Source organism: Micropterus salmoides, unplaced genomic scaffold (assembly GCF_014851395.1).
Source record: "Micropterus salmoides isolate LMB-PRFRI ecotype aquatic unplaced genomic scaffold, ASM1485139v1 Ms_hic_scaffold_15, whole genome shotgun sequence".
In the NCBI taxonomy this organism is placed as follows: domain Eukaryota; kingdom Metazoa; phylum Chordata; class Actinopteri; order Centrarchiformes; family Centrarchidae; genus Micropterus; species Micropterus salmoides.
The window spans coordinates 24519170-24541122 of NW_024040596.1; the positions used below are offsets into that span (position 1 = coordinate 24519170).

At 38.0% G+C, this 21953-nt stretch overlaps 1 protein-coding gene across 3 annotated transcripts in view; it reads left to right on the top strand.

Moving 5' to 3' along the window:
• Nucleotides 1–1169: 1169 nt before the first annotated feature.
• Nucleotides 1170–21953, top strand: part of gdap2 (ganglioside induced differentiation associated protein 2) — a 37062-nt gene continuing 16278 nt past the window's right edge. Inside the window, exons 1-11 of one of the 3 annotated variants that reach the window (XM_038721205.1) lie at nt 1170–1417; nt 2853–3079; nt 7528–7667; nt 8714–8867; nt 9847–9935; nt 10688–10764; nt 11794–11953; nt 15160–15310; nt 15982–16058; nt 17928–18004; nt 18548–18687. In XM_038721205.1, coding sequence (XP_038577133.1) covers nt 2898–3079; nt 7528–7667; nt 8714–8867; nt 9847–9935; nt 10688–10764; nt 11794–11953; nt 15160–15310; nt 15982–16058; nt 17928–18004; nt 18548–18687 — 1247 coding nt within the window. In that variant the 5' untranslated portion in view covers nt 1170–1417; nt 2853–2897. Of the gene's footprint in view, nt 1418–2852; nt 3080–5033; nt 5139–7527; nt 7668–8713; nt 8868–9846; nt 9936–10687; nt 10765–11793; nt 11954–15159; nt 15311–15981; nt 16059–17927; nt 18005–18547; nt 18688–21953 lie in introns of those variants that run through there. The other 2 variants (XM_038721206.1, XM_038721207.1) reach the window with 2 other exon arrangements.

Sequence of the window (21953 nt, forward strand, 5' to 3'; positions counted from 1 at the left end):
AGTGAAGGACAGCTTGTGCGGTGAGAAACAGTTTTTTTGCTTGATCGTTTTTTTTTCTGTTGCTTATGTCTGCCCTTCCAGAGAATACACAACAAACGTGACCATGGACAGGCTTGTATTTTTATTTAGCTGTGTCAGTTCTTAGAAAATTAATATTGAAATAATACTGATATTTTGTTTATTTTATCATATTTGGTTCACTGTCAGTGGGGTTTGCAGCTTCTCGTAGGTCCTCAAACAACCACAGCGGAAGTGTTTGTCACATTAGTCAGCTGATTAGGGAACTGAAGAACAAATGCGTCAATTTGAATAGAAATAATAGCAACAGTACCGGAAATGTACTCTTACTGGCTATACAAAATAAAACCGTGTCACATTTTGATGTCTTCTCAATGGGGAAATTGCAGGGCAAAAAAAGCATATTAATAAACATACCCACAATCTCGGGTAGATGAAAGTTACCATATAAATCATGCCATAATGTACAATTCCTTTGTGGGAGAAGGTACCTGTCTTTGCAGTACAACAGTTTGTTATCTTTGTATAATCTAAACCTTGAAACATCCAGCACACACACAGAAAGTGTAGAATTTGAAGACACCTTGTATCCACGAGTTAAACTCTCGAAATTAACAGTTTCTGGATATTCATAGATAGTTGGATAGACTTTTGTTTGTAGGGACGAAAAAGCAGTGGTAATTTTAAGAATCTTTAATTAAATAATTCAATCTTTTGTGCAAATTTAAGGTCTACATCCTTTTCTAGCCATTGTGAGTCATTCATCCATCAACTCACTCATATATTTTATGTCATTAAACAACAGATTACTCACTTTATCTTTCCCATGGATCACACACTGGGACACATTGTCTTTTTTATTCCAAAGCACTGTCCCTACACAGTTCAATATGAGGAACAGCTCTAATATATCAATAATCTATCATTTAACATATGATTAAAATATGGAAATATTACAGAATCTGATACATGTGAAGATGAAAGTGTAGAAAATTTAAATGTGCTTGTGTTTCTATAAAGGTATATAAGTGTCTCAACAAACCCATAAAAATGAGGAAAAAAAACAAACATAATCTGAAATAAAATTTGTTTAAAAAAAAAGAAATTAGAGTTTTATTTTGAAAGTCATAATCGGATGTTGCCGTGTTTACCGTAGCTACCTTGACGTTAGAGCACTAGGTACCTAGCATACAGGCTAAATCTGTAAACCTAGTTATTTGGCACTTTTAAACTTAATTTTTGACTGCTTTTGCGATTACTTTGCACGCTAGTATGATAATTCAGACGGACGATAATATTTCTTGAGTCTGTGAATTGTTCTGTCAAGATTAATTGATTTTTTAAAGATATTTTTTTGGCGTGGACATCACCTCTGCTTGGAGGAAATACAGCTGGCTTGGTGGGTAACTGCTGATTTTGTGTGTTGAGAGAGATCAAAACACAGTCCTCATCGATATATAAGGAAAATATTACTCTTGTAATATATTTAACAAGATAAAGGAGTAGAGATATCAGGTGGAAATGCATTTTTTTGACAGTGACACGACTGTTTCTTGTGACCAATGCTCTTTACTTTCTCACTACGATCCTGTGTTTTGGTAAATTTAATGATATGCAGCTGTCCAGAGCTCTGTCTTTCACTAATAGCATAGTGGTGGAGAAATCATGATAATGTCGTATACATTTCATGAAAGCGTGGTATTTCACTTGGGTCACTGGCAGTACATCCTCACATATAAGAAGCTGCATATGAGAAACTTTTTTTCCTTGCTTGATTTAAACAATTAATAGATTCTCAGAAGTTCAAGTTAGAATAATATAACAAGGAGAAAAGCAGTATTTTATCTCCTTTTATAACGTTATTACATGCACGGTTCTTTGTCATTTTGCAGCTCGAAAACAGTACAGGTTTATGTGACAAAACAAGCAATCTGAAGATGTCCTTTTGGACTCTGGGAACTTTTTTTCTGGAATCTTATAGACAACATTTCATAGACCGACATAGACCAGCCCTAGGACAATCCACACTTACAAAACACCTGCAGGGTACATTGCCATCAGAGTTTAGTTTTTTATTGGCATCTTTATTATTTAAGGTGCCTTTTTTTTCTTGTCCCGTGGATGCCTGCCCAAATTTAAGAATAGCATCATATTGAGATGTTTTCCAGCAGTCGCAATGCTTCAGCTCATCTCAAATAAGTGAAGTAGAAATAACAGTTGTGGGAAAAGGAGGTGAACTCCTCTTTGCTATATGTAACTGGAATAACGGAACATTTAAGTGAAGCGGGCATCGTTTCGGTTGGGCCTGAAGCTAACAGTCATTTTCATTATCCCTCTCCCAATATTTGAGAAAGTGGAACCAGCACATGGTTTGGCTTTTCTTTCATGAATGACTTGTAACAATTAATGCATGAATTTATTTAGTGTCTGCTATGTAGCAGAAGGGAGTTACAAACCACATTTCACTTTACAACCTGTTGTAATGTGACCATTGATCCTACCTTGTACCCTGTATCAAATTATAGAGCTTAAAACTATTAGTTACCTGATACCTGTAATTGTTATCTATTTCTTAATTTCTTTGTAGTTTGGACTTGTGGTAAAGGATTTTTGGGAAATTAGACTGGGCATTTTTTTAAATATTTTTTCTGATATTTTATTGATTAGTGCTTTTTTATTGCTGTATCCTGGGAGTAACTTCCATCATAGCAGAGGTGATCAGAACTGACTGATATTAAAGCCCTTTTAGGCAGATTTCAGATTTTTCATTTTATAAATAAAATTGACTTTATATGTAATGTTATAATCCAAGTTTCTCTCTTCCCTGCCTGCAGCGCAGCTGCTTGGAGATCCAGCGTCAGCTTGTTGTGCCAGCGGAGATGGATCCTCTGGGTGCTCGCTCCAACTTCGTGGACATTCAAACTCTCTCGACGTGGCAGCAGCAGCTGGGGGAGGATGTTGAGGCCACAACGGTGGACCAGGACGACAGCTTGTTCAGCCTGCAGACCTTTCCCTCGCCCTTCCCCTTCAGGCCAGACATCAACCGCAAGATCATCCTCTTGTGAGTCACCCATGTATTTCTTCACATTGTTGCTGTTGGGCGAAAATGCACGTGTCAGCTTTTTCAGGATCCCCAGTGTCAGACTCAAGTTTTAGGGGAACTGGTTTGCATTTTTGAATTCGCCTCCTACGTTTGGAAAGGGCTTTATAGAGGTGAAAAGCACAGTAGTAAGATTTTCTCCACCAGTAGAGGATCATCTAAGCTTTTAAATGAAGACACAACATCAGAATAACCAAAACTTCAAAAGGTCGAAACATCTGTATTGCATATACATGCACACAATGTAAAACAATCTGATACGATGATGTTCCTTTCTCAACTGTGGAAAAATAGGTCTCTGCATATTTAAGAAAAGTATTCACCCATTTGTCGTTAAAAAGGCTTAATTTTTCCCAATAGTTCTGTTGTGGTGGGTTACTCTGCTGAGAAAAAATTTGTAGAGTTTTGTGGAAAGTTTTGTTTGTTCAGAGGCTTGCACAATACTTTGGATCATCACTACAATTCTTCTAACTTTGGCATTTTCAACTAATTGAAATGCTTTTTTGTTTAACTCTATCCTCCATCTTGTGGAGTCATGAGATCCTATAACACAAGAGGTGAAGTGACTTCAGTCCTATTGGCCTTTCACTGATATCATCAGAATTAAACCCTTGCAGTTCACACTCGTCAAACGATCATACACTACCATTCTTTACCATGTGAATTTAATGTGTGAACAAACGAATCACCAGAAAATTAGATTTTCACCCGTCGCACTCCTCATTTGTGTGTGTGACGTGGCCGATCACAGAGAATGGTGAGCATTGTTGGTTTTGGACAGAAATGAAGATCTTTCCAAACTAAATCTCCACTCGTGTTTACCCGAGCTTTTATTTGTTTTCCTGGGATCAGACATCCCATCCAGCTGCCGAGTTGAGTCGGAAGAGTTACACATGCTGCAAAATTTCTCGTGGATTGTTGTGACAAGAAAATCCATGAAAGTGTAACTTTTGAACTTGAAATTGCTGTGGATCGAAGCGGCTTGTCGAACTTGTGGTGACTGAAACACGATTCAGTGAAGAGCTTTTTTTTATTTTTTTTTTCCTTGAGCCAAGAACGTCTTTGATGAAGCCATAAATCCTCTTTTCATTTAGCATAGAATTAGATTTTTCACTAACTGAAGAGCCCTGCACTTGTTGTGTAGACAAATACATACATCAGGTTTTCAGTAGTTCTTTTTATTTCAGTCTTAAAGTCAAATGTTTACAGAATTAGTCTCATGTTGGGGTCATGCTCTTAAATAAATCTTTACTTTCATTAGAAAAACATTTTCAGTCCGTTTAAAGTTCTTTTGTTGGCCTATGAAATGTTGGCTGATTGTATCAGTGCAGTGAGTTCCTTTTTTGAATCATTTCTTTGTATTTTTTTAACTTGAATCATGCGCTTCCACTGAACTGTTTAGACAAGATTCATTTACTTACTTCGAGCCAGATTGGTCATTATTGATTCACTGTTCAGACTGAATTTGTGTGATGTTTTTTTTTTTTTTTCAAGTAGGCTCAATAGAATACAAATAAATTCAGAGCAGCAAACATTTGATCTCATCATTACACTATACGTTTTGTCCCTTGTACTCTTCAAGCAATATTCACACTGCAGCACCAAAATCTCCCAAATCCTGGTATTCATTCAGCCTACATGCAATGTGCGTGGAAGCTTGAGGGTGATTTTGTCAGCTTTGATATGAATAGGAATATTGTGATTACACCATTCACCAGAGACAAGCTTATTTTCACAGTTTGCTGCAAAGTAAAGACACAGACAGTGTTTGTTTGTATCAGATGGGAGTTACATCCTAGAAATTACAGGAGCAGTAATAAATACTGATCAGGTGTTAGTAGCAGTTTTTGTGTGTGTGTGTGTGTGTGTGTGTGTGTGTGTGTGTGTGTGTGTGTGTGTGTGTGTGTGTGTGTTTCTCCAAGTGTTCACTGGGACCAGTCCAGAGTCCGGATCACCTCTTAAATCCTCTTTGTGTAGGAACACATGACCATCCGGTGGCCAGCTTGGCAGCAGTTTCACAGTAAGAGCCTTGTTGTTGTAGCAGCCCTCCCCTGCTCAGCCATCAGGAGCGAGCACATTCCTGCTGCACCAAGAAGAACTGACCCTCAGGCAGTGCTACCTTTTGGCTTGTGACCACTTCATCACACCATAGATATATTTCCTCTTATAACCTTGTTAGATTGTTGCATTGTATTACATATTAGAAGGGACAAACTATTATTATACAAATATACTTTTACCTATATAAACTTTTTTTCTTTCCAGTCCTGGTAAGCATTTTACTACTCCTCATATTAACCTTGCAACTGGTGGAGGGGTCCTGACCCCCAGGTTGCGAACAATTTACCCAGTGGATGATGGTAGAAATCTGAAACAGGATTGAGATCTCATAGTTTCCATAGAACCTAAAAATAATGTTTCAGATTACAAGATGAAATTAAGCGATTGGAAATATGAGAGGCTGTTGTTGTCTTCAGGAAAACACATGCCCCCCCCCCCCCCCCCAAGTTTCCATTAAGTTTGTATCTTACACTCCTAATTGCTTTCATTCTTGCTCTCTTTTGGGCTCAGTCGGATACACAAATTTAATTTAGATGTCAATAACACTAAACAAAATTGTCACTTCTAATCCAAATCTGATCTGAACATATTGCACTGAAGCCAGAAATGTATAATGGTTTATAACTGTATGTTTGTTTGTTTGTTGGCTTTTAACATTTGTTTGAGTCTTATTTGTTGGTTCATATCTTTGACATGAGGGATTGTGGACGAGCTAAATGTAAATATCAGCAAATTTGGCAGGTTTTTACTAGACTTTAGTGGAGTCAGCAGTTCACTTGACAATAGATAAGGATCAAAACCTAAAGGATCAATCTTCTTCAAATACCATTGCTTTTCGTCTGTGGTGAGGTGTGCTCTTTTCGTGTGCAACATCATTCATTCTAACGTAGAAGAATGAAGTTCAGTTTTGGTAAAGAATATTAATTGTACAAAAAATCCCAGTTATAAAGAAAGGTTACTAACTATGAGTGGGCGATATCACCATAACATTATATCATGATATTACAGGGTGTTTATGCAATTGTATTAATTTTATACAAATTATTAATTGTATTTTGATTTTCTATATTATTAAAAAAACTTGTCTTCCTGGTTGTCGGCTGTCATCGTTTTCAGCTTCTGTAGGTGGTTCTGCTTGAGATAAATAAGTTTCCTGTGTTGTTCCCTTTCACCATCTTCTGAAATCTTCTTACTGCTTACATTTTTACCATTGTTTGTTGTAGATCTCACTTTTTACCTCCAAACCAGTGCCTCACTGTCAAAGCCACTTTGCTTTTTAGAACCGGTTCCCACACAGCTGAGCTGGCAGCAACCTTAGGATCCCTTCCAGAGATTGTTTCTGCAGTTGAAGTCACGAAATAATAAGCTGACGTGTCACAATTGTTATTACATTAAAATTGATGAGACTATTATCGTGAACATTTTGAAGTGGCACACCCCGTAACTCGAACATAAGCCGCATGCGAAGAGTTTAGTTCATATGATGAATGGGGAAGTGATTGACTGGAATGTTTTTGTTGATGTAACGCAGTTTATATCAATCTGATATATGATCTGTCTAATTACTTACTCTGCCGTTTTGCTTCTCAAGGATTTGTAACCTAAGGTCAGACAGGTGATGATAAGACTCAGTAAAACAGGTTCTGTGAGGGTTTGTCTGCCAACAAGGTCTGTCGGTAACACTTAGTTTCTGCCAGCCTGGATGGCAGAAACTAACTGAAACAGAAACTCTGCCATCCAGGCAGTGACTATTGTTTTTATTAACCTGGATGATAATTAAATCAACAAAAACAAAAAACTTGGTACTGGAGGCTGAACTTGTCTTGTGAGTAAATGCTTTCAACATATGCTCAAGTAGTTCCTCGTAGTTCTTTCCAAACAAACCTGGAGGGCTTCAGAGTGAAGAAATAACTTAACTGAAGCAATAAGAAACAGCATTTTGGCTAAATGGCGAAATACTTTAGGTTGTTTGGATAAATGTGTGCAGACTAATGGGTAAATGTGTTTATCCACTCGATTAAACTTAAATGATCCATTGTGCTGATATTAGGGGATTCACTGCAATAAATAGGTAGTTATAAGAAAATAGCAAATGAAGTGTTTTAGACCGTGAGTACTAGAGAAACAAATCAATAAAGCAATTTGAGAATGCACAACAGCAGCAATACAACTTTAGGACCCTTAGAAAAAAACATTATTTAGTGTCTTTGAGATTTTGAGTGAAATAAAATTTAAGAAATGGTTGTAATTTGTACCCAGATAACATGTTCATATGTGTTTTTGCCTAAATGTTTATGTACATATCATTCAAGTCTCTTTTGAAAGTAACTTTTTGCTTTTCTGTCCAGCCCTGGTGATGTTTCTCTGCTGAACTGCACCTCCATTGTGAACACCAGCAACGAGTCACTAAACGACAAGAACCCAGTGTCTGACAGCATCCATCAGCTGGCAGGGCCTGAGCTACGAGACGAGCTGCTCAAACTCAAAGGTAATGTGGAGCAGCGTTGGTCTGTAATAATATTACTTTTCCCAGTAACTAAGTAGTGTAACTAATTACTTTTCTAAAACGGTAATATTATTACTAGTTACTAAGGCAAGTAACGCTGCATTACTCGTTACTGAGGGAACAGGGAAGATGAGCTCCAACTAACAAGAAAAGTTTGATTTGAACTGATCAATGATGCTGCAGGCTCAAGAGGCAGAAGACATAAATGTCAGCAGGAGAACACAAAATACGAATGTGAATTGATTGGTTGTTTTACAAAGACATAGCCAGGCACATGATGATCAGCTGAATTTAATAAAGGAAAGGGCCGTAACTACCGTGGCTACTCTGATATACAGCATATCATCTCGTAGAAAGAAAGGTTTTTCCTCTACCACCTCCAGTGGTATCATTGCATCCAAAGAGTTTTGGTTTTATCTGCTAAGATTTTGAGATTTTGGTTTTTGAAGTTTCTGTTGCAGCACAAGAACAGTTTCTTTGTGGTGTTTAAAGCATTAAAAATTCAATGTAACAATGGGCCCCTGCGATGGATTGGCGACCTGTCCAGGGTGTACCCTGCCTTTCGCCCGATGTTGCAGGACAATGGGTACTCAAGATAATCCACATCCAACACATTGTGAACAACTTTCACTGGGACTATTTTCTACCAATGAAATAGCCCTACTTCTACTATTCAGAGTAACCAGCACAATGTTTCTGGAAAGAGATGTTGCGGTTATAAATTATATTGCTATGAGCACCAAAAATCTGTCATTCACCAAAATGACATTGGCTCTGGTGACATTTTGCAAGTTTTAAAACCAAATATCTCCAAAGACACTGAACATATCTGCCCGGCTAGATACCAAATTTGTTCTTGTAATCTGTATAACTTGAAACTTTGAAAGTCATACATGAAAATTCTTATTTAAAGTAAAAAAAAACAACCCGTATTTTAAAAGCCATAAATACACATAAATAAAGATTTTGTCTCGCAATCAACTTTATACTAAACAGTAAATCAGTTTTATTTGCGTGCTTGTGTGCAGGATGTCGGACAGGGGAGGCAAAGCTGACCAAAGGCTTCAACCTGGCAGCGAGGTTCATCATCCACACGGTGGGACCAAAATACAAAGCCAAGTACAGGACGGCGGCAGAGAGCTCGCTGTACAGTTGCTATAGGAACATCATGCAGCTGGCCGCGTAAGGACCATCAAACCAACCAGTGATTCAATTAGTTAGCCAGCTGGTCTTGAACCAGGCGGTACTGATTTAATGAAAGACACGTATAAACACACAGCACTTCTCACGACTCATAATTGTGTTTTCACCCGGCAAAGCAACATGTTATATAAGTGATGTGACATCCATTAATTTCTTGTAGAGTTCAGCTGTCATGACAGAATCTTGCTTCCCCCCCCCCCCATATATTAGTTTAATAAACAATATTTGTGCCTGACGGGTGCAAATAAACATGATTTTATGAAAGCCACTCAGAGCTCCCCAGTTCTTCTTAAAAAAATACATTTGATAGACTGCAGGAACAAACATCTCAAAAACACTGTTTGGAGAAAAGCTGCATCTGGGATTGATGGTAAAACTGAAAAGCTAGATAAATATATTAACTCATTAAAGTTGTAACAATGTAAAAGGGCTGTTAGTCAGAAGTGAAAAATAAGGGATTTGCACATTTAAAAGTTTGCAGCCTCTGCCTCACACCACAACATAAAAGCCAGTGAATCCTATGATTATGATTTGTGATTTGTTATCTTGTATTTGCTTGACGAGATAGATGTTTTTGTTATATATTTTAGATTTCTGTTCCATTAGGCAGGTGTTTAATCTGCAGCACTGAATCTGGTTTACAAAGTGGCCACAGTAATAAAGTCTTCATGTGAGATGTTATGTTGAATAACAATATTTTTAATGCAGAAATATACAAGGTCCTGATAATGGTGATAAAATGTGAAGTACTTTATTCATTTGGTATGCAGTGGTATGTGTAGTGTAAGTGTAAAAGAAGGGTTGTGGGTGTGGGTGTGGGTGTGTGTGTGGGTGTGGGTGTGTCTGTGTGTGTGTGGGTGTGTGTGTGTGTGGGTGTGAGAGAGAGAAAGAAAGAGGAGTTGGTGTGTGTGGTAAATGTGGTGTACAGTGTGTGAGATTGTTGTTCTTGTAACTTCAGAGAGCAGTCAATGGCGTCTGTTGGCTTCTGTGTGGTGAGCACGACCAAAAGAGGTTACCCACTGGAGGATGCTACACACATTGCTCTCAGTAAGACACGCGCACACACACTCACACATGCAGCTTTTTATCAGTGCATTTAATACAACGGGTGTAAGAATTCATAGCGATCGCTCTGGAGAGCCTAACTGATGGTATTTGTTGTAATTATTAAAACAATGTTATCTTGTTTTTTATATCATTTTTTAGATTTTATTTACTTTTAATATTTGTTTTTATTGTAAAAGGAGACACACACACATTTAATAATAACATACACTGCAATTCTTTTTTTGTTCAATTTTCAGAAGCACCCACATACATTACACATCCAAATGACCTAAACCACCTCTGCAGGTGATGCTTCGGGCCGCATAAACAATATGTTCAGTACACATATAGGTACTGCTTCCTCCAAAAGTTTCTGTATTTGCATGGAAACACCTGTCAGTAGGTAGGATTTAATACTAATACTGTTGTATTAGACTACATTAAGTAGTTTTGTAAATACATAGACACAGGTTTTTCTGCCAGTTTCCAAAGTATTGATAACTTGATCCACAGCGAAATACTAATTTTGATCATCAGTTAATTATTTATTCCACTTAAAACCATAAAAGGCAAACATTCAGTGGCACATTTGTCTTTAATGTGAGACTTTGCTGCTTTATATCTGGGAAAGTCTTTGGTGTTTTGGACCGTTGGATAGGCACAATAAGCAATTTTGGGGGAATTGTCTGGGGCGTTTGGAACTTGACATTTTATCATTTAATTCTTTAATCCTTTAATCCCTGTGTTCATAGGAACAGTGCGCAGGTTCCTGGAGAATCATGGAAACAGTATAGAGACGGTGGTGTTCACAGTGACAGACACAGAGGAGGTTTGCATAACTTTTAGTCTGTGCCAATTCCCTTTAACTTCCTTCCACAGTAATAGTCACAGTTTGGGTAAGTGAAAAGTGTATTCAGAAAAAAACTTGAAATAAATGTTCGTTTGTGTCCAGATTAATCTTGCAGTGCAGGAAAGGTGGGTTTACCAATGTCTGCTGAACCTGCTGCGAAAAATTTTTTTTTGTCATTTATTAATGTCAGTGTCATGATTTCTTGATAATGATGTTAAACAAAATATGAAGAAACACAGAAACACACCCACTATGTATGCACCACTCACATTTACACATTGTCGGGTGTTTGAGGGCACCTTCCTGATGATAAACATTGAAAGTTCTGAATTTGTAACTTAATGAGAAGCCCTCAAATGCACCACTTGTTTTGGTCACCCTTCTGAAGGACCCACTATCCTGGGTTGCATCCTTCAGACAAGTCAGCCCCTTACTTGGAACAGTGATAAAGAGTAACGGGTATTTTTCAACCTGTACTCTATTTTCGTGTCTGTGTGACTAATTGGGACAGCATTATTTGGAATTGGTCCATTATTGAGCGAACTCGCTGAAGTCAGCAGCAGTGTGTCTGACAACATTATGGAAAGGATTCCTACAGAGACTTAAATCCTTTTTGTTTAACCAGAAACAGTCGCTGCATCCCTCTCATCAAAGCCACCAGACTCCCTTGACAAAAATAAAACGCATATGACATGTCATCAAACTTCATTTATAGCTGTTTCACTAATTTGTACAGATGTCGTAAAGTGACCATTGTGTAAAGAATGATGTTCAAACCCTGCTAACTTTCTCATCTCTGTAACTTGCCCAATCGCTGCATCAAAAGGGTGTGGTTGTCAAACTGTTGGTTTTAGAAAATTACAATTGTGGTTTTAATTGGGTTGAAGCACACGGACAGCTTTATAGTCTTGCTCAAGGCTAATTCAGAAAGTTATCTGCTGGGTATCACAATAGACTGAACTGTGTGTGTGTGTGTGTGTGTGTGTGTGTGTGTGTGTGTTCTTTCAGCCGGTGTACAAGAAGTTATTGCCTCTATACTACCCTCGCTCTGAGGAAGAGGAGAAGGCCTCCCTGCCTCTCATCCCAGCTGACATTGGCAACTCTGAGGGTGAACCCGTCGTCCCGGAGAGACAGATCCGCATCGCCGAGAAACCAGGCACCCTGGAAGGTACTCAAGTTCAACACAACTCTTTCTTATGTGATGAAATGTTTCCTGGCATTAGAATGGACACGTAATGTGCTTCACTTTCACGACAGCAATCTATTTATAAGAGTAAGCATCATTTCTTGTGGTTGATGTTTAATTTTGGAATCAGACTATCTTCTTGCTTAAATAAGAAGTAGTCCAAGATCAATTGATGTGCCTTATGGCAGTCAGCAAAATATACACACACAGGCACGATTTAATATTTTATCCTCTCCATTTCTGTGCCTACTCATCTCACTGAAGAAAAGAGATTATTTGATGATTTTTCCCCTGTAGTTTAATTTTGACCTCAGACAGATGTTATTTCAGTTTGAGGTACTTCTAGGGATGGGTATCGCTACTCGATACTTTTAAGGTATCAACCAAAATAGCCCAGTATCAAGTAGTATTGAAAGTTCTCTAGTCAAATGAGCACTGCATCTATGAGGATGACCAAGTAATCTGATACAATTTCCCAATATTTTTAAAAGACAAAAGTGAAGAAAATAGATCTACTATGGTTTAAACAGGTGGCATTTTATGCAAAGGATTGAATGAAGTACTTTAAGGGTACTGGTTTTGGTACTGGTATCGTAAAATTTTAAACAATACCCAACCCTAGGTAGTTCAAAATTATCCAAGAAAGGGCACCGATTTTTATTGGTTTACTTAAGGTGAAGCTTTTCATGTTAACAGTGTTTATGTTTTCACCTCTTTTTCTGTGGATAGAGAGTTAACCAGCTGATCAGTCAGTCACTAAGTCAGCCTGTCAATTGACCAGTAAATCAAGTCAAAAAACCACAGTCAGGCCACCGACCGGCCATTTGGGCAACCAGTCAGTCATCCGTCCGATGCCACTCATTAACAAATATCTACAAAGATTGTGTCTGCACAAGGATTGAATTCTGTTGAGGACAATGAGTTTGAGCTCAGTCAGTCAGTATGCCAGTCAAAGGACATGGAAGAGCAGCATAGCACAATGTTTTGTAACCTGGTCAGTGGAACATCTGGCTGCCTGGACCCTATAGCCCACTAGTACCTTCATGCACTCGCACACACACCTACTTGTGCCGGCTCTCACTCATTCTGCGAGCCATGCCTTTCTGGGGGACTTATGTTTTCCACATCTGCATCTTACAAAGCGTTTTCAGTTGGTTACCAGCAGGCCTGACTAACACAGAGCAGGTGTTTCTTGGTTGTTTTCTTGGTCTGTTCTCACAAGTTATTTTAGGGAACGGTGTAATTAATTCTATGCATCAGCAAGGAGAGTGTTGCAAGTTGGGTTTTGAAATGAAACAAACTGATATGAGTTTGGGTAATGTAAGGTGGAGGGCAGGGAATACAAATTTGGCTGGGTTCAAATGTATTAATTAATGTACCATCAAAGTACAGAAAGTAAAAAAGAGAATTCTATGAAGTCACATTATATGAAGGCAAGGAAAGTTTATTTGTATAGCACAACAACAAGGTAATTGAAAGTGCTTTACATAAAACATAAAAGTAACAGGGAAATATATATAAAAAAAAAAAAAAAGTTTAAAAGCAACATAGGGAAATTGAAAAAATACACATTAAAAAATAATAAAAGTTACAGTGCAGTGTAAAATATTTAATTAAAAGCAATGGTAAAGGAAAGTCTTCAGTCTTAATTTAAAAGAACTGACAGTTTCAGCAGACCTGCAGTTATCTGGGAGTTTGTTCCAGATATACGGAGGATCCATCAATGCAGGTTAAAGAGTCAAAGACATCAGGCATAAATTTGATTTCAGGTGAGGTGCAATTGGCAGCAAGTGACTATACTGACCACTTACTCTAAAAAGTTTGCACTTACGCTGATCACCTGCACTAAATATATCTGTTACTTTAGAGCACTTGGTTGCAGCCTGCCAAAGGTGTTCTTTCCTTTTTATTCAGTATTTTTGGCACTGCTGCTTTCCTCTCGTTATTTTCTCTTCAACCCGGTGTACAATAGTGCCAACTCTGCCAGACAGACTGTTAAGACTTTAGATTAAGGTAGGATAATATAATTTTGGGAGGGGGCACTCATTTATTCCCCTACTGTAGACTTGATCTGGCCATCAACAAAGTGAGTATGTGTGTGTTTGTGTTTACGAAACTTCATTAGTTCAGTCTACATAGGAATGAGCCCACAGTTATCATCCCAGAACAATACCACCCCACCATTGTTTCTTCCGAACCTCCCAACTATCCACCACTGTCTCCCATGATGCTCTGACTTTTTTCTTGCCTTCTTTTCTCCTTAATGTGAGGGGGGTTAAGGGAGGTTACATGCAACAAAAGGAAGGACTCAAACTGGAAATGTTGCCACGTCACGTTCAGCTTCTTTAACACATTGGCCAGCAGTCAGTCAGTCAATCATGCCCATACCAGAAACATGTAGAATTTATTTATATAGAGGTACACTGAAGCTGTCCTGGAGGCTCACTTTGGCCTAACAATGTTTTAACTTTTATTTGTCATCCAAATTTTATTTGACTGAATAGTTTTTGGTGAAGTCATGCAGGAACTGAGAAAGGGCAAAGGCTTGTATGACTGCATGTACAGTAGTTGGCTCTGTAGCATAGAAAAGAAGATATAAAAAAAGAACAAAGAGGGGAAACAGTCCAATGTCAGATGTTAGTGTGACGCTTCAAAGGGTTGAGATGTGGCTTTGAGGTGCTGATCCAAAGCAAGCAGGCCGTCTGCAAGTAAAACCCAATGACAACAGGCTGATGCATTCACACTGACTATTTGCAGATAAAATGCGTGGACATGCATATGACCATACATGTGGTTGTAGAAAAACAAGCAGAGGAACAGAATTGAACTTGAGCATAAATTGTGTATTATGAGTTTATGACCTCACTGCAGCTTTTTTTCAGAAACACATGCACAAATAATTTCACCCTTACAGATAAATTAGGATCAATGAAATGAAATAAAGACAGTCATTTGCATCTCAAAAAATTCAAGCATACAGTATATCGTTTGAGGGAGAAATTATCACATCAAAGATCTAAATGAAGCCAGATGCAGGAATATTTATTGTTTTTATAGTGTGTGTTGCAGGAGCACTAATGTGTTTCATTGAATATGCCACACATGCATATGCTGCCACTACCACAATGAATCCATTAAAGTTATTAAATTGAATAAGCAGCTATGATGTGTTTGTTTGTTTTGTGTAGATGATTCCGAAGAGGAGAGTCTGGAGTCAGATCTCGGTCAGGTGGGGAATCACGCTTTTGCCCGGATGGAGGGTGATGTGGACAAGCAGCGGAAACAGATCCTACAGGGCCAGTTGTCAGAGGCAGCCATGCATAAACAACACCAAAGGAAGTAAGTCCAACCAAATGCTAAAATCACTGGAAGCTACTAATATGATAATATACATTTCTCCAAGTGTCAGTTGGGATCAGTTGAGTTGTGCCCCATGAACGTTTGCATTAGCACTAGCAACATTAGCATTGACATTTCTGCCTTTATTCAGAGGTTAGACACTAGGGGCAGACAGGGATACTTAGGAAGAAATGTAACTAAGGACCCCAGCCATAATTGAAGTGAGGACCACTAGGCCATAAGGATGCCTCCACTATATCAAGACCTTACAAAAACTGTGGAAAACAAGGATGGCTTAAAAAAATCACACAGCTGTAACTAAAGTTTGCAGAGCAGTATGTCATATAAGAAGTCGTAGCTTTAGTTTCTAAATGAAATAGTTTTGATTTATTTTATGATCACACTTGACCAACAAAATGATTTTATGTCCCTGCATGTCAGCTCTCACACATGATTTACTAACCCACAAGCAGCTTTCCTGCCTCAACGATTTACCAGAAACAGTCTTTTTATTTTTTGTTGTTACATAACAGTGATGTTTCTAGAAAGGCAACTGTGAGGAGTATTTTAGATACATGTCTAGCATATAATCCATTATATCTGCTGCATGCTGCAGCCACGTAACCTTGAACTTAATTTTTGCCATTTCTGTGCATGTCTTTGTCCTGCAGTTACAATCGCTGGCTGTGTCGGGCAAGAGCAGAGGATCTGTCAGACATCGCTGCACTGAAAGCCTTATATCAAACCGGTATGTGATAATATGTGTGTGTGTGTGTGCGTGTGTAGACGCTTTCATTCAAAGCAACTTACATTTGGGGAACAACATAAAAGACATCTATGAGTAACAATAGATACTAGTAAGAGCAGCAGTGTTGGGTGATCCTTCATCTGGTGAAATGTTTTCTTTCATGTCATTGAACACAGAACTGGTCTTTGTTTGCAGGATTAGAAAAGACCAGAAAATCACGTACAACAACTCTGTCTCCTCTCTCAGCTGTTATAAGACCCAGTTGACAGTCATGACCAGTAGGAGGCGTTGTTGTTTTGCAGTTTAGCCTTGATTGTTTTCTGATTTAGTCTTGGGGGTCATAGGACAAGTTGCCCATGAGCTCAGATTTAAAATGATATTTGAAAACTTCCACTTTGTCTAACCTTCTGTCTCAAACCAGGAAAATGTTTATACCCATATGAACTGACTGGCCCCACGTCCTTCTGATTTAAATTGTAATGATATTTAATTGAAATTATACCCAATAAATACCACAAAACTAATGTAAGGAGCAAATGCAGTGATGCTTTTCTGAAAGCTGATCTCAGTTTCACAAGCAGAACATTAGTTTTGTGTTTTGATATCAGGTGTGATGATTACCACTTTTTGTTCAAAATAGACCCATTGTTTTAAGCGTCTGTGTTAAAAGTTAAGTTTATTGTTCATTTCAGATATAAGTAATACAGGTGAAATTAAGTAATGTATCTTTAGAACCAGAGTATAAAACAGACAGAACTGTTTGACAAACACAAAGTGTAAAGCTGCAGCTGCCATGAGTATTTTCGAGTAAAGTAGACTATAGTAGGCTAAAAAGATAATATAAAAGCTATCATGACTGAATTTATGACTGAATACACTGGCAATACTGCTGTTTTTTTACATGAAGAAACTGTGTTTGTTGTTTTTCATGGTCATGCTATGGTCATGCTAGGATTATTTTGCATTCAGGAAAAGGACAAATACAAAATCAAAAAACTGAAACTTCAGTACAGTAGACACAGAAAACATAAAAAGGTTTTAAACTAAACACAGCCCTCAGAATAAGTTCACATGCACAGAATACAAAAACAAAATCAAGAACATCACCAGATAAACATGTGATGGGGCTAAGCTGCTGTAATGCCGACCACTCCTCAGTGTTTTTCAAAGTAATGTTGTCACTTCCTTTGTGGGGACAGGTTTTGATTTGGAAGGGAGGCAGTACACGAAGGCCTAGAGAGGCAGAATGAGCTTTAACAGAAGAGCTAGAACAGCACAACTATAACTAGTATTTTGAAACACTTCAAAGTGAGATACTGAGGGGCTGTGTCATTAAATCTTTACAAATAAACTAGGGCTGCAACTTACGATTATTGTAATAATAATATATAGTGTTCACAAGTTTTCAGAGCCCAAGGTGACATCTTAAAATGCCTTGTTTTGTCCAACTAACTGCCCAAAACCCAAATGTTTAATTTACAAAACATAAAACTGTGAAAAGCAACAAACCTTCACATTTAAGATTCTATATCTAAAGAATGTTTAGTTATTTCTCTTTTACTAAATGATTTAAATAAATGATTATTACAGTTGTGACTGTCATATGTCACTCTATTAACTGACTAACTGTTTCAGCTTTAAAACACTGCTTGGCCTTTTCCTGGAAAATTAACATTTGATTTGTGAAAATTAAAACAGAGCAGTGAAAACGATGATCATGGTTGAACAGAAAAATGTAATAGTAACACACTCTTTGCTGAATTGAGAGATGATCTGTGGGCCTGTTAGTGCTGAAACATTGCAGCAATTCTGTCTGTTTTAAATCTGAACATGTGTGTTTGACCCTTTTAATATCGTGTGTGTGTCCAGGTGTGGATATGTGCGGCAGAACAGTGATGGTTTTGGTTGGTCGAAACATCCCAGTGACCCTTATCGACATCGAAAAGGTAACAAAATAATTTTTCAAAATAAAATATCTTTATTGACATTACAGTCAGTCACAATTGACTACATCAGTGTATCTGTGAGCACATGTTTATTTTTATATTAATCATAAATAACATGTTGTGTGTTTGTGCTTAAAATCATGTTTGCATGTGTTTTGTGTGCATGTGTCTCTGTTTCAGTAGATGCGTCTTTGTGCGTGTTTGAGCACTTACGCAAACGTATGTTGTTTATGTGCACATGTTTCTATTCCTCAATACCTGTTGCACACAAATATTGTAGACCTATTCAAAATGTATTTTATCGTGCCTTAAAATTTACCACCACTTACCAAAATTACTAAAACTTGTATTAAAACAAAATAAAACTTGAGTTTGGAAAAAATTAAAATAAACGCACAAGTAACCAAAAAGCGACTTCACCTGCTATTAAACCAAGTGATGCTCAACTGCAATTCAAAAAATTTAAAACTGTAAAAGACTAAATAGAAAACTGCATGCAAAAGTGCATGCACGCTGATGTAGTCTGTGTTTGTGTGTGTGCAGGCCCTGCTGTACTTCATCCATGTGATGGACCACATCACAGTGAAGGAATATGTGATGGTTTACTTCCACACACTGACCGGCGAGCACAATCACCTGGACTCCGGCTTTCTCAAGAATCTCTACGACATTGTCGACACCAAGTTAGTCTGACATTTTACACTCCCGCTTCTAAGCCAGTAACTGCTATTCTGAGTAACTTCCTCTGTAACAGAGGTGGGTGAAAAGCCAAATGAACATGATCTAAACCTTACACCAAATGCATGCAATGATATGTTGCATTTTGTAGATGGACGTCATTTTGTAATAATATTTTTACATTTTGCAGTTGTCGGACTCCTTATTTTGTATCAAAGCACCTCATATGTTAAATGTGATTACTTTGAAGTCAAAAAGAAGGGTAATTCAGTTAGACGCCAGCTTAGCTTCCATTGTTTGAGGCTTTCTCCTCTCAGTTTTGTCTTCTCCCTCTCCCACAGACAATGATTTGAATAAGAAAACTGGAGTTGTCATTGCTTTGCCTCCCACCAAGGGCATAACTTTAATGTTCTGTAGTGTGCATTCTGGGTTTGCAGTCATTTGGCTAACTCCTTTGGCCAGCTATGGCTTTGCTTTTTAATAGCCAGAACTGCATATCAAACATAGAGCGTGAGGGTTTTTTGCTAAGAAATTATAAAAAAAAGTCTTCAAAAGATCCTCCAGATGAAACAAAGGTCTGACAGGCTTTGACAGCTCCCTGGTGTTTTTGTTGTTTCTCTGTTTATAGTAATAACTATCTTAATAAAATGTAAAAGTGCAGTATGAGAATTGTCACTTGCCTTCTTAGTGTCAAATCTATAGCGGGATGTGATAATGTTTGCAAAACGAAGCATCTTCTGTGAGACTAGGCTGTCATTTGACCCTTGTTTGACCATTCATTTGGGTCTCTCTCAGTCCCCAACTGATTTTGCTGACTGCTGCAGTCGTATTGGAGTTCAGATACATTGTTCATGCTACAGTATTACAACGCCAAGGTTATATTGTTTAGACTTTAGGAAAGGCAAAACGGGCTGTGAAATGCATTTGTTTCACTGTTGGTTTTGGAAATCTGGCGACCATATTTGGAACAGGAATCCCAAACTTGGAGCGCGTTCTCGGGATGATGTATTGGCTGTGATTAGCTTTAATCAGAGGGTTCAAAGTTTTGAAAGTGGATCCTTGTTCTGAACTAGCTCTGGATAGGCCTTTCATAGGAATAACTTATTCCTTACTTAGAAAATTAATCGTTACACATTATATTTGTTTGTGAAAGTGTCTATGTTGAAGAATGGGCCTTCAGCGGATCACTTCATCACTTCTCACTATGAAGAACTGCTGAAGAAAGTAGAAATTACAGAAGCAACAGCCAACTCACTTCACATTTACTCACTTTAAATTCACTCACACGCTATGTTGTCATACCGTACCATATATTTGAAGATGAACTTAACAAATATTCCTACTTAAGAATGTGAGAAGAACGTGTGGATGATAACTTGTCACTGAGACAGATGCAGCCCAGATATCAGACCTGGATCTAAACCAATGATTTTATTGTGAAACTTCATAGATGTTATATTTTATTCAATATTCTGAAACACTCCTCACATACACAGCATTATCACATCAAATACTCTTCACATGTAGCCAAATGTTGCATCAGTACCAGCCTAACATTACATCTTTATTTGCAGCCTGCTGTGACGTTCACTGTTGATGAACATTGTCGTCAAGCTAAATAGGAGTCACATCCTCCAAATGAAAACCAGAATTGTTTACAGCTCCACTCTGCCATCATGCCATCAGAGTAGACCCACAGTTCTGTGTTATCTTTAAAATGATACTTCCAACACTCTCAGACCTGTTTTTTACACAGCCAAGCATTGTTTAAATCTACTTTATAATAATAATATACTGTAGCTTTAATAAAGCAAGTTAGGTTTAGTTTATAGCACCCTTTAACATCATCACGAAGGCATCTATAAAAATATAATATATATTGTCATGGCTTTAGAAAAAATATGTATTTTTCTAACTTGGTAGCTACTAAAAGAAAAACGTAGAAAGAAACTCCAGGGCTCAATGGGTTAATTAAACGTTGGTAGTTCTAGTCTCTTTCTAGTTTCTAGTAACCACAACCAAACAAGCTTCCTGTGTCAGTGGGAAACTCCATGCAGTCATTATGCACCTTTCAACCCCCGTGTTGCTCTACTCATTACTGTTCTGAGGCTGGTCATCCAGTTGGTTTCACCGCACCTTTCTTAACCTTTTTCTGGAAAAATTCAGTCAAGCTCTTAGGTCTTATACCAGACTTTGAAAAGTAGGAACGTTCTCCTGGTGTTTGCCCATTCATAGACTCAACGGTGAGTATGAATAAAGACACCTTCATGCAGCTTCCCCCTTTCATCGGAACAGGGAAACCCCATTCAGTCATAAATAATAACCATGATTGCTTCAGTACACTTTGCTGATTCATCACACACAGAGTTGCAGCTCAGGGTTTAATGCTGATCACCTTAAAATATCAAGGTTATTTTAAGTTCTGCAAACCTTTAACCCTGGCTCATGAATGCCCTTGTTATAAGAAGACGGACTAATTAGACTGCAGTTCAGAATAGTTTGACAGCCACCAACCAGCTGATTTAAATGTTTAAAGCTGCTGTTTTTGTTTATTTGTTCAGCTTTTGACTTAGATATTGCCCTTGGCCTGTCTGTAGGGGACAATTTTAGTAGTAAAAACACAGAACCTTTCTTCTAAAAGGTTTGTCATTCAGCAGTGAGCTAGGCTCTGTAGTTATCTATGATTTTGTAAGGAGTCATCTTTTTTCCTTTGTTCCATGATTGTATTTTTAATCAGTTTTTTCAGTGGATGGTTTACAGCAGGGATCAGCAAGTAAGTCTGGCATCGGGCCATATTTTTTAAAGTCATTAGATGGCGAGCCAGAACAGTCAATTTATCATTTATAATCCGCTGTTTACTGTGTGCCTGTTTAGCTCAGTCAGCAGTACACAGGACTCCCGTTCGAAGGGTTCTGTGTTGAATCCCTACTTGTTGCTAGTGTTATTTTTCTCCATTTTCAACAAATTGATTATGAAGAGATCGTTTAACATGTTCACATTAAGCATTTTCATTATTTTGTTGGCACAGTCACTTAAGAGGAAGTGATTATGTGAGTAACTTTTGCTGTCATGACTGTGATCATCGTTTCAGCATCATGCCTTGGCCCGCGGGCCGCCTATTGCCGACCACTGGTTTTACAGCATGGTGGGGCCAGGCAGTCTCAGTGGGAATCAAACCCTTTCCCCTGGTACCTTTTGTGTTTATTCTACAAGCAAAACAAAAGGGCCAGCACAAAAAAGTTCCTTGTGTTTTTAAAACAGAGACCAGATT